The 13,267-nt window shown below is 41.9% G+C and overlaps 1 protein-coding gene across 2 annotated transcripts in view; it reads right to left on the reverse strand.

Moving 5' to 3' along the window:
• SPTBN5 (spectrin beta, non-erythrocytic 5) overlaps positions 1–13,267 on the reverse strand; it is a 101,538-nt gene that overhangs the window by 31,233 nt on the left and 57,038 nt on the right. For both annotated transcript variants that reach the window (XM_037393666.1, XM_037393664.1), the window contains exons 37-43: positions 12,625–12,729; positions 11,445–11,630; positions 7,127–7,282; positions 6,305–6,496; positions 4,909–5,004; positions 2,084–2,202; positions 1,335–1,449 (exon numbers count right to left, since the gene is read on the reverse strand). In XM_037393666.1, coding sequence (XP_037249563.1) covers positions 1,335–1,449; positions 2,084–2,202; positions 4,909–5,004; positions 6,305–6,496; positions 7,127–7,282; positions 11,445–11,630; positions 12,625–12,729 — 969 coding nt within the window. The remainder of the gene's footprint in view (positions 1–1,334; positions 1,450–2,083; positions 2,203–4,908; positions 5,005–6,304; positions 6,497–7,126; positions 7,283–11,444; positions 11,631–12,624; positions 12,730–13,267) is intronic.

A 13,267-nucleotide genomic window follows, 5' to 3' on the forward strand; every position in this document is an offset into this window, starting at 1 on the left:
CTTAAGTATCTGCCTACTGACTTACAATTAACTTAGTACTATTAGTTATGTGGATGAAATAATTAGGCTTTATAGAGCCTTTTTCTTCTATTAATCTCAAAATTATGATCCAAGATATGCATTTTTACCTCGATTATCTGAAGGAATACAATTTTTATACAACTCCTCAAATGCACATTTAACATGTCTGCATTGCACAGCAGGGAGAGCTATGCAAGCTACTGTTGAATGAGCTAGCTTTGAATTTGGATCAATAGGAATCGCTATATTCAAGCTAAGGAGATAATTCAGAAAAAGCTCTATGGTGGCTCATCTAACCGGCTATGGTATTCAGAACCATCTTGGCTCAGCACTGTCTGAAGGAGGTGCACACCTGTGTCAGTAACACAGCAAAAACCAGACACCAGTCCCTTAGCTTCTCCGATTTCTATCCTACTTACCGCATCTGCCTGTGTTCATTCCTTGTGGAAGGATTCACCAGACCACATGGAGAAGTTCACAAATGCAAAGAAGCTGCAACTTAATTACTTGTGTAATTCTCCTTACAGTTAGTGGAAAGACAGACTGCTGGAACATGTTTTATCTCATCCTCAAGAGGACATCTGAAATAGGTCAGACGCACTGAGCTCTAGAAGTACCTGCTTCTTTCTATTGACTGTGGAAGAAACCATGGATGACTACTTTGGATATAGCAGCTACTCACCTAATACTAAAAGTATTTTAGGCAATACCTTTTGACAAGAGACCATTAATTAGAATCACAAAATAATTTAGTTTGGAAGGGTCCTCTGAACATCATCTAGTCCAACTCCTGCCCAAAGCAGGGCCACCTTAGATGAGATTGCTAGATGAGAGTTGGATGTTTCCAAGGATAGAGAACCCACAGTCTCTCCAGGTAACTTGTTCCAGTGTTTGATCACTCTCATTGTGGGTTTTTTTTTTCCACTTTACATCTATTTGGAACTTTTCTTGTTGCCATTTGTACACACTGACTCTGCCTGTTTCACTATGAACCTCCAAGAAGAGTCCAGCTTCATCTCCTTTGTAACCTCTCATTAGGTAAAGAAAGAGAGATCCCTTTTTATTGCAGACTCTACTGTGTCATTTCTCACAATACAGTTCAAATGTACCTTTTTAGCTGTGAATGCCTTAAAGTTGGTGATCTGCAGTGTTTAATGACATTTCAGCCTTCCTACAAACCTGATACACAGACAACTATCAAAGGTCACTGCTGGATACTCAGTATCCCTCTAGCAATGGGCACACCTAGGTTTATCACTGTTGGCCAAATATAACATTTTCCCATTTCAATTAGTCAAAATCTGAGAACTTACCTTCTCAGTAATTCTCTCTGTGATGTCGTCAATTTCTCTGATTAAGGCATGAATCTCTAGAGCTCCCTCTAACTTCTTCCTGTATGCATTCAGGTTACCATGGAAACTGTTCCACCTTTTATTGAAAAGAATACTTTAGAGGTGCATTACAGAGGTAAGGATTTCTACAGCTGAGTTTCATAATGCTCAGATCTAAGTAAAAAGACAGGATTTCTGAACTACCTTATGTATTGATCTCCAATTCCCCACAACAGGGGACACATCACAGAGATAAAGCATCAGCCTGACAAGACTAGCTGGCTGTATTTATTCCAAGTTTTCAGGATGGTTTGGGGGTTAAAAGCTAAAAAGTACCAATTCGGTTTCCCTAAACTCTCAATAACCTCACAATCCCTATGTTCATGCTTTTGGCTCTTAGCTAGTGGGCTGTGAAGTAGCAAAAGCAATATGCGTTTCACCAGGACAACTATGCGCACAGATGGAAGCTTCATGGATCTAGTGTGTGAAGTGCTGTAAAGTGGCATGTTTGCCTCCAAGGCTAGAAACACGACTTTGCCCCTGCTGGATTAGAAATCCTTCTGGCTAACTGCTCTGACAGTCTCAAAAGGCAACTCCAGTGTCTGATGGCTGGTAGTCGTGATATTAAAGAAGGAAATACACGTTGCAAATCCCCCATTTACCCCAGCCCAAGACACCTCATCTTCCCTTCTTGTTTTTGCTTTACACAGAAGCTTTAAAAGCATACTCACTTCTCGCTGAGCTGCTTCCGGCGCTCATATATCGTCTTTGTTTCTTCCTTGTTCTGTCTCTCCAATTTCATGGCCAGCGTATTGATAGCCTTGATGTGAGCATCATCCACTGTCATCTCCTGTAAAGTCAGAAAAGGAACAAAGGTGTATGTTTGAAATGCTTGTTACTGAGTTTTCCACTGCAACGTGAAAACCAGCAGTCACAGCAACAAGCAAGAGATTTACCTCACTACCAAACATTTCAGACACATGGGCTTTGCTCTGCTACAACTGCTGGTGTTACCAGTCCCTGATGAGAAGACAGTAAAGGCAAGGAAGAACATTAATGACTACAAATACAACAATGATCTAGGTCTAAATGAGGACCCTTGGAGCTTCATTTCTAAGCCAGGAATCCCAGCAGGGGCTCATTTGCTGAAGAAACATAGGTGCAGTTGCTGGTTACATAGGTGGCTGTTGAGGAACTGCTGATGTGTGCCAGTACTCGCTTTTTTTCTAGACAGGCTTCTGTCCAGAAGTGCCTTCTGTACTGTGGACAACAGGCTTAAAATCTACAGACCTAAGAAACCCAGACAGCCCATGCCATTGCGCTTTCTTCTAAAGCAACACCACTGTATTTTAAAAGGTATACAGAGTCTTCAAGGCAATTTGCTTCCCGGGTATGTACCAAAGAAAGGATAATATTTGCACATTGCACGTATCATCTGGACTATAGTGGAATAATTGTTTTTTTGGCGCATGATGGACAGCCAACACTGAACACTACTCTAAGATTCAAAAACATTCTCTGTTTTTCTAAGACCAGTAAATCACAAGCTTGGCAGGGAGACATTAATCACTGGTGTAGTAGAAACACAGCTGCAGGATGCCAGCACACTGTTAATAGAAGTACTGACTCCATTTGTGTTTTATTTATGCTACGTCCAAACCAATGTGCATGCTTCCATATGTGCTTTACAATTATACAGAGCCATAAAGTAAACAAGAGAAACCAGCAGACCAGCCAGATATTCTTCAGAAACCCTGTAGTCGCCTCTCCGGGGAAGTAACAGCAGCACAATGTGACAGAATATGAGTAGAAAATCTGGCTGCCATCAACGCAGGATGATTGCTCCCTACCCTGATCTCAGATCTGCCTACTGTGGAAACCGAGACTGGCTGGCTGGACATGCTGTGCCAGGACCTGCCTGCTTCTGTGTGTATCACACCTGTGAAGTACTGTATAACTAAGCATTAGCCATGAGGGTGTCACTGTCCCAGCCTTTTTCGGCAGGAGTCGTGTTCACAGTGGCAGAGGAGCAGTGGCTACACGCTGACAGCATCTAAGGCTAAGAGTTTCCTGCGGACATAAAATCTGCCTTAGTTTAAGGAGACCTTCCTATTTAGAGTGTTATCTGACTAGAGAACTGGGGTGTTTCTGCATCTTTCAGCATCCTTCTTTTGGCTGGTACAACCTGTAGCAGAGCCCTTGCTCCATCCCTTAGCTCACAGTTCAGCTGGTGAGGACTGAAGGGCCAGTGAAGGTCTCTTCGCTAACGCCCTCGTGCTGAAGCTGAGTATTTTGACTCTCTACCTAAATCAACTACTAATGCACTGTCACAGGAAATTCTGCCAGGCTCTGGAAAGGGGAGACAAGGGTTTTCTTCCAGGTGTGAGGCATATCTATACTGTTACTTTCCACAGAACAGGATTGTCTCCTTCTGCTTTTAGGCAACAAAAAATAGAAGATGGGAGCTACCATAACAGGAATCGGCAATAAGCTAACAGGCAAAGCATAATAAATATTAGAAAAGAACATAGAGTAGACACAAAGTCCTAATATACCTCTTTCCAGACCTTCCTCACAGCTTCCAGACTAGCAAATCAGCACAGCAATCTTTCTTGCGTGACTCTCACACCTGTCAGTCCACATCTGTAGCTGTGCACACAGAGAGAACCACAGGCTGCGGCAAACGCATCCCCTCGATGTACGGCCTCACAGCTCTCATGGTGGGAGCTGAAGCATATCATAGAGGGCCCTGGTTGTGGCAGGACCTGTTCCCCAGCATTTTCAAGGTTCCAGGTTTGGTGCCCAGGTTAGCACATCTCACTGGGGCCAGAGAGGCAGCTGGTATGACTCAGCACCACAAAACAGGGTCAGAGATCTTAGCACAGAGGGGTGAACTGTGCAGCTATCTTGTCACATGGCTGCTAGCCAAAGTGTTATCCATTGCTCTATTTTACTAAATGTCCACTTATTAACATTATGATTCATGACTAAACACACGTGCGGTATAAACAAAGGCCCCCAAATAAACATGTTTCATTTGAATGGAGGAATATGAGAAAGTTGACTGTTTCTCAGGACAACAGGAAGGCAGAAATAAAGGAGAGAAATGGAGAAAGCGGTCAATTATTTTACAGGCTTCTTCATGGAAGGTCTGTATCAACTTTCTGATTCAAACAAACGTGGCTGAAATAATAATTTTAATGCACTTTTGGATGGAACTCACTGTGACTCTGCAGACTGCATGAACCGAACTGCAAATGTGCTCAAATTCAGGCTCACACAGACAGCTTTCCAGTCACGTAATGCAATCAAAAATTCTAGGGTTGTGTCATGGGCGCCTGACAGCTCTGCCACGACATCATCAAAGCAGAAGGCACAATGAGGGAAAATTCTGTCTTTGTTAATGGCTTATAAAGTGGCAATGCTTCCTACCCTCCTCATCTTTCCCCTCCTCAGGGTACTGTAACTGTATTTGCTACCTGGATATACTGTTAGGCTGAAAAGTTAATTGCTTCCTCCAGCCATGCAAGAAATGTGCATGGAAAACACCTCTTACCCCTGATGATGCTCCACGAAACTCATTCAGCTTTTTCATGAGCTGCAGGCAGTGTTCATAGTCATTTCCCACATCACCTACATTAATCATGACTTCCTGAGGAAATAAGCAGCAGACAGGCAAACATTCAGGTTAAGAGTATAAGAACACAGCACAACCCAATGCTTATGTTGATGCAGTAAGTTCTGTGATGCATCTGTCAATCACCAACCTACAGCTTCTGAAGTGGTCTCTTCTGATCTGTTCTTTAGATAATTATGAGACTTAGTCACAACACCCTCTCCGATCTATTACTGATTATGGAAGTCATCTCTGAGTGAAGACTTAGTGTGGAAGGGTTAAGGCCCCAAAACCAAGGAAGATGTTGTGTGTACCTTAGATACTTAGTTGAACAGAAGATGGTTGTAAGGTAAGGGATGGGTGTAAGATAAGGGGGATCAGGATAACCTCATGGTAGACAACTCAGTCTTGAGAACGGATGCACTTGACCATAGAGATAAGAAAGTTACAAGAGGATGGTAACAATAGCCTCAAAGGATATTGTCTATTGATCCCAGAACTGAGTTTGCGCAGTAGTAAAGGTCAATCAGTGGGCGCAGTGAAGAAGACTACAAGCCTTCATCTGAAGACCCCTACGACCATCCAAAGACCACCAGGGAAGACAACTGCACATGTAGACCAGACATTTGCATATATCAACGAGTTCCAGGAAGTCTCATGTATATGTAAATGATTTCTCAGAAATCTTACGAATATGTATAACTTTATGGTTTATAGTCTCTAAAAGTCTGCCAGATGGTTGCAGCACTTATGGTGGAGCTATCCCCAGTGCTACCCCAGCGCTACAATACAGAATCCCTTACTTAATAACAGTCTGCTGTTACTGAGTTTAATTATATCGGACTCCTTACCCAGCCACACCTAGCTTCCCACTTCGGCGAGGTCAGAAAGCAACGAGTGTGGATGCCACTGATCTTTGTATCAAGTGGATCAAGTGAAACTCCCTTCACTCTTGCAAAGTGAAACTTTCACATTTGATACACAATGAGAGTGCCTGCTTGGCAAAAGCTTCAAGTCTCTTCCATCCTAGCCTGCTTTCATTTCTCTGTCTCGATAGTGACACACAGGATGACCATGATAATCACAATCTCTATGTGCACATTTTACATGGGAACATGCGCTAATACTGTCCAACTGACTCTGGCATGGTAACACTCCAGAAAATTTCTAGAATTTGTTGAATTGTTCTTTTCATATTGTTTGTAGAACATGTAATGATTCTCCAGGCAAAAGCCACTAAGAAAATACCCTGGAAGATAACACATTTATCAGATGTTCACTGCTAAATAGCAAGTCTCTAGTGTGCTGCTTGGGCTACATACTAGAATTCATTTACCTTCTCCCTGATCCAGGCTTCCACCTGGTCCACCTTCTGCAGAAACTCCAGGAAGTCCCGGCTATCCTCCAGCATCTTTCCACGAGCAGCAACAGCTCTCTTCAACTTCTCCCAACACTCCTGAAGCATGCGGACCCGGCGACGGATCTCTCCTGATTTTGGGTGGCCTTTTGATACCAGGGCTTCTCCTTTCTTCACATTCAGAAAAAGAAATTAGAAATTAAAGTTGCTACTAATTTTTAATGTGACATGTTACATGAGCTTTCTAGAAGGACTCTCTTACTTTCCTAACCTGGCCTGCACAATAGATTACTAATGTAAATTCCCACTGCCCAAATGATACTGCTCAGCTGGAAAGCTTTTACATCTGGAAGGAATCAAGAACACTAGGATTTGAGTATTTCCCTTCCAGGAATTACCTTCATGGAGAGGAAGCACCAAGACAGGTATTAGAGATGATTGTGCCCTTCAGCTATGTGATTCATCCAGTTTCAACAAGATTGTTCACAAACTAGGCATGAAATCCTATTTAACTTTTGTAGGAGTAATCACCCCAGGCAAGGAAGAAGTCAGTGATATCTCCCTATTTGGGCAATAAGGAAAGATAGTAATTCCCTGGATAGAGCAATTAACAAATCTCTCTATTTAAGTTAACAGTATTACATTTCCATGGCATAGCAACTGGGTTCCTGTCACACAAGAGGGATAACTGAGATAGAAGTGGTGAACAAGCTTTCCCTTCCTTTTCATTTCAACTATCTGTCCTTCTCTGGATAACCAGCAATAATCTGTGAAAACACTAGCAGGGTGAAAGAGTGTTACCTTATTAACAGCTGTGATGATTTCTTCATTTGCTAGAATCTCTGCCTCAAAGACCTGATGTTTCTGCAGCAGCTTCATTTTGTCCTGCAGACTGCTAGGGTCTTGTATGGAAGGATCCTCTAGTTTCTGCATGCGCTCACTGATCCAGTCTTCTGCCTGCAGCAGTGTGAGATACCAGAGTTAACACAACAACTACATGCTGTCCTGGGGACTCCTCCCAAGACACATCATTGTTCTATGCAAGCACGTATGCCTGGGCTAGGTAGGTTGAGCTGGGAGCTGACAGCCAAGGTGGCTCTCCAGTTTCTGAACTATTCTGCTTGACAGGAAATAAAGACAGGTAGGAATGAAAATAACTTTTAGCTGACCACAAGAATAATGAAAAATTCTTTGAACACCCCAAATTTTACCACAAGCCACAAACAAATTGTATAATCTTCTAGATTAGATACAGAGAATCATTGAGCAGATATGCAGCCTGACATGGCAGACACATTTAAAATGAGATTATGACACCTGAGCCTTGGATTAGGGCTCTTGAGTTTCATCCCCTACTTCTGTCACTGACCTATCTGTAAACTGGATTAAGATTCTTAAGAATTCTGTGCCTCATCTATAAAACAGCACTAACGTTCCCTGATCTCAATGATGTTTTGAGACCTAAATGGAAAATGCAAAGCAAATAAAGCCTTTGTGATGGGGCCAAGCACTAGTCAGATTATTGGAGACCAAATACAACTCTGTTCGTTTATACTTCACAAAATTCAAAATTGTCTGCTCGGGAACATCAGACTCAGACAAGCAGGTGAACCACAAGGACTAACAAAGGAAGGGTTATGTGTTTCTCTTAGGAAATGCTTTTTGCAGGGGACTTGAATCTATGCAGAATAAAATAAACAACAGGATAGTGAGTCTTCACAAATTTCTTTGAAGTCTGCTAAACATAAGCCCTTAGTACTCTAGGGAATATTTTCTATCCATCAAAATATGAGAACCAAACACCTGACATATGTTGTTAACTGATCCTGTTGTCCTCAGACCACTGAAGAAACCTAATGTTTTGACAACACAAGAACAGCAAACTGAAGACAGCTTTACCAGTTTCAAAGCATCTTAGCTGTCCTTCTGCAACTGTGCTACATGCACACAAGCCTTGACAGCTGGGGGATTTTCTCAGTTAATTAACGATCTGAAGTGTTGTTTCAGCCGCTGAAATTCTATAAACAATAACAGAAATAGCTTTCACTAGCAGGGTGCTGTCCAGAAACAAAAAAAGCACAGTTCGACTTAAACAGGAGCCTTATGTCAAGGTTGCCCAGGACAGCACACTGTAATTTGCTGTTTTCATTTCTAACACCTTTCTCACAAGCTAGGGCCTTCTCCCATTACCCAGTCACACATTAACGCTTTAATTTCACTTAACTGACTTCTCATTTCAATGGGAGAAGCTCATCCATACAATGAGGATGAGAAACAAATGAATCCCCTGTATATAGCCACTTAAAGGGCGATTTCTCTCCTACTTTTGAATAATAATGGCTTAATGACAGACCAAACAAAGCCATTTAAAAATAATAAAAAAACACATCTGCACTCTTAGTGGCTTGGTTTATTTTAAGGCTTATTTAGGATGGCTCTAGAGAGTGAGAGATGTTCTCCTGGCCCCATGTCCACATCCTGATATGAAGCATGGCTGATCTGTGTCCGGGTTTCAGCTGGGATAGCGTTAATTTTCTTCACGACATCTGTTATCTCAAGATCTTTCTATGGAAAGACTTAGGGTTGTTCTGACAGGCATTGTCACTTTATTGAGGACAACAGTGAGACTAGTGTTATGCTCAGTGTAGGCACATGGGACCAGCCTTATTTCTACAGGACTCAAAAAATGGCAGCACTATCAATTTCAAAACCTACATTTTCAAAATTTCAGTTACTGTAACCTCAAGAGCACAAACATTTTGTAAACTACATTGAGTCTTATTAACTAAAATAACTAGAGCATATAAAGGATGTACCTGTTCCAGACATCTAGAAATAACACTTAATTCTCTCTCACTCCTCCAAGATGAAGTAGTAAATGTTCTATTCTCTTGTACAGCAGGTGAAGGGGAAGTTAGGTGCCACTAATATGATGAGCAAGTTTCAGTCAGTGTTAAAACTCAGAGCCAGCTTTAGAAGTCAAAACTTTCAACTTTATGACTTTTCTTCTGCAGTAACACAAATACACATATTTCTAGTTAGCGACCGGCTCATTTGCCTTCCATGTTAACACTGGGGTACTGATACTGTAACAACAGGACAGTCTATAAGTGTCTCTCACCTCTTTGGAACTAGAAAAGTACCATATTTCAACTGTAGGAGAGTGTGTCTCACTTTGAGAGCTGCATGTTATCTCTTGAATTAAGTCATTGCAGGTTTTGTGCAGAAAAAAACAAGTCCTGTGTCCTGAAAAGGGTACAAACTGCAGCAGCTAGCCTTCTAAGCAGGCCACACGGTGTTGAGCTCTTCATCCTCCCATCAGTGGTCACAGACTGTGTTGTCTTTGTACTAAAGCATGTAGCACTATGCAATTGCTTCTAGAGAGTAACTAGAAGACTTAATGATGACACCAATCACTCTTTTCTGCCAAAAATTCTGTTTGATCAATAGAAATTACTCAAGACGATTGCAGGAGAGAGGGTTTTTACGGGAGTAGGACCTGAGCTATGGGTATTGCTCTCCTAATAAGCATAAGCAATGACCTCATTGAGTTCACAGCTAAACTCAAAACTCAACTCTGCAATTTAAGCCCCCTTTGAAAACTATTCTAATATATGTGAACTTATACACACCCAGAACATGATAAAAATCAAATTAAACATTCCATTCTACCCAACAAAGAGAAGGAACGATATTGCTGAAAGATTTAATTTTTTATAATTCCTTGGTGGCATTCACATTCTACAGCAGCAGGCAATAAATTTAGATTAGCAAGGTAAATGAACAGGTACTTTGAGAGCAAAGACATCCTATCGAACTCTTGGCTGAATTTATGTGGAGAAAGTGGATGAGAAAAGGGAAATGTTCCTCACTATACAGGGCCAGATCCTCTGCTATAAGTGTGTGATTCAAGAATGAAGGGGGACCACAGCCTAAGCACTGATTTGACAATTCCAGAGCAATGGGAAGAAATGCGGAAGTATTGCTACTTAATGGGTTGATTCTACCTCTAGGAGGGCATTGGCAGTTTCTCCAGAGAGGATATTGGCAGTTCTGTGACTTTTCCATCAGAAGCACATTGTGCTTTTGAAAATATTAGCAGTGTGCAATGCACCATCCATTCCCCTCTGCTAGTCCACAAGGTGGAACTAGCCATTACTGGCAAATTGGTTCATGTGATAGGAAAAGTATAGCCAAATGCTACAAGCTAGTATTTGGCACTGTAAATAATTCTTGATAAAGTTTGTTTAAAAATAAAAACAACAGTGTGCTGCTCTGGCCCTTTAGTGTAACCAAAGGAGAGGGTAAATGTCTGACTATTTTCGGGAGGGAGGAAATTCCAAATATATTGTGCTGTAAATGGAATTTTAGCAGCCATTTATACCTTAGATTATTATTCTTCTTAAAAAATATATTTAAAGAATTGGTTGTCAGCAGCAGCTGTGTTACAAACATTCATTCTCCTTTGGTGACAATCATAATCTGATCTGTGTCAGGACACATCTTTTTTCACAGGGTAGGAGGTGACAAGCACTTGTAATTTTTCTTTAAACCATGGATGATGTGGCATGGGATGCAACAGCAGAAGGGGTGCATACTAGACCAGCAAGAGTGTTTACAAATGTCCCCTCTGGGCCTGTGTGCTCTTATTTATGCCAGCACACTGGACGCTAGTACATTTTTCAGTCACACACATTGTCCTGCCCTTTGAAAGACTGACCTAGTATGTCCTTCCAACAGCAGTGCCAGGAGCAGAGCTGTTCAGTTACAGGACTGAAGCCAGAACAGGAGACAAACATATTCTGCAGAGACCCATGCACTCACCCTGATTTGAAGTATCTTTTCTTTCCCACCAAAGGAAACATGGAAGTTTTGCTTTCAGTAGCTTGATTTTAGCAGAGCTCCTGACATGTAAAGCAGCTGTAATAGGCACAATGCCACAACTACGGTATAGTAACAGCAACGGCATCGGAGCACCCTTTGTGTGAGCGTGGCAGGAGTGGCCATACCAGAGTAGATTATCAATCCTTCAAATCTCTGGCAAGGGTAAGCAATTCATCCAACAGAGGCAGGCAGCTCCTCTGCCTTTCACCCCCATCCCAGTCTAAAACCCTCTTACCTCTTCCAAGTTCTGGTAGAAAAGTGCCAGAAGAAGGGCAGTCTGCAGCTTCTCCCTCCTACTCTGGGATAGATCCTTGATCTGATGCTTTCTCTCATGAATGGCATTCAGTTTGTGCTGGAATTTTAGCCCTTCCAGCTCACCAGCCTTTTCTAGCCTGCTTGCCTGTTCTTGAAGAGACATCATCTGAGGAGGCAACAAATCTGAAATTACTTCTATGGTTCCAAGCGACATGAAAGAAACAAAAAGCAGGCTCCCTTCCATACATAAAAAGTCTTTTTTTTTTTGAATGAACCAAGAGTAGCAGGGACAAGTTAACCAGCATTCCCCCATCCTCACCATGTACTATGTTACACCTATGACATCCTTGTCATTGGTCTCTGCAGTGAACCCTGGCTACTTAAATGAATTAAAACTGCAGCTCCAGGAGTCCCTATGCCACCATTCATCCAGTGCAAGGCATCATGGAGCAAGCCTGACACCCATGAGTGCTCAGGTTTTATTGCTTTGTGGAAACCAGGTGTTGGAAGGTAGCTCTCAACATGAGCAATCATCCTGGCAGGGAGCTGGCAGAGGTTCTGGGAGCTCATTACTTCTGGGAAACCCAGGCACAGCCCCAGGCCTGAGTTTAGCCATACCCTGGATGAATTACAGCAGTGGCCACCAGCCAGGCAGATTCCTTTACATGTGGGTGAGCAATTCAACATCTATTCCAAAGGTGCAAAGAAGCTAGCCAATTTGGTACAGACGTGGTATACCAAACGTACATTTAAATAATTAGACAAGTAATCCTCTCTGACCTATTGTATTTTACTGGCTTTAAAAGCCACTGATTTCTTTTTTTTTTTTTTTTAAATGAAAAAAGCAGAAACTTCTGACATTCGTAACACACAATATTGGCCTGTTTCAAACATTTCTTCTGGTAAGTGCCATTATTCAAGTTGCTAAACAGTTTTCCTGTCTACTGCAAGGCAATACAAGCAGGACTTGGGCATGGAGCGTTTAACAGTTGTTCTCCACTGCTCTGCCTCTTATTTCCCTGAGCCTCCCCATTTTCTCTTTGGTTCACGCATATCAGGCATATTGCACCTGTCAGCAATTTATTGTGTTGCCATGTTTAAAAAAATTAAAATAATTCTAGCTCATGGGTTGGTAGAATATTTGCTGTTGATTTTCATACCTTCTCATCCTGTGATGCCAGAAGCTTCTCAAAAGCCTCATGTTTCCTTATCAGCTGTTCTACTTCATCTACAGAGCTTCCGAGGCCACTGCTTTTCAAATAAATCTATAAAAAAAAAGTGTGATATTTTTAAGGTGGATTAATTATCATATAAACCTGATGCATAAATGTGAGAAGAGGTATTAACTCCACAGCTGAGGGTACACTTGAGAGGGAAAAGAAAAGGAACAGGAGGCAACTGAAACTGAAGATCAAATAGTAGAGTCCCATGGTCTTGAGCAAGAAAGAGAAGCACTAACAGTTCCAGCTAAGGAAAGTGACCGATCGCTGCTTGTCGCAATCGCTGAGTCACAAGGCTGGCAGTGAATTCCAGAGGTCTAAGCCATCCTTGTAATCCAAAGTTAGATTAACACTGTCATGTCTGACAGATGTCTGTATGATTCCTTCTTAGAAGGCTTCCAATAACAGAGACTTTGCAGCCTCCATGGGCAATTTATTCCTGTACTTTTACTGTTAGCCTGAAATACAAATACCTAGCCTGAAAATGCATTGCTACCACTTCACCTCATCATATACTGCCCTTTTCACACTAAGGAGATAATTACTAAATCTAGGCTAAAACTACCACGATCTGATCAAACAT

This window comes from Falco rusticolus, chromosome 7 (assembly GCF_015220075.1).
Source record: "Falco rusticolus isolate bFalRus1 chromosome 7, bFalRus1.pri, whole genome shotgun sequence".
In the NCBI taxonomy this organism is placed as follows: Eukaryota; Metazoa; Chordata; class Aves; order Falconiformes; family Falconidae; genus Falco; species Falco rusticolus.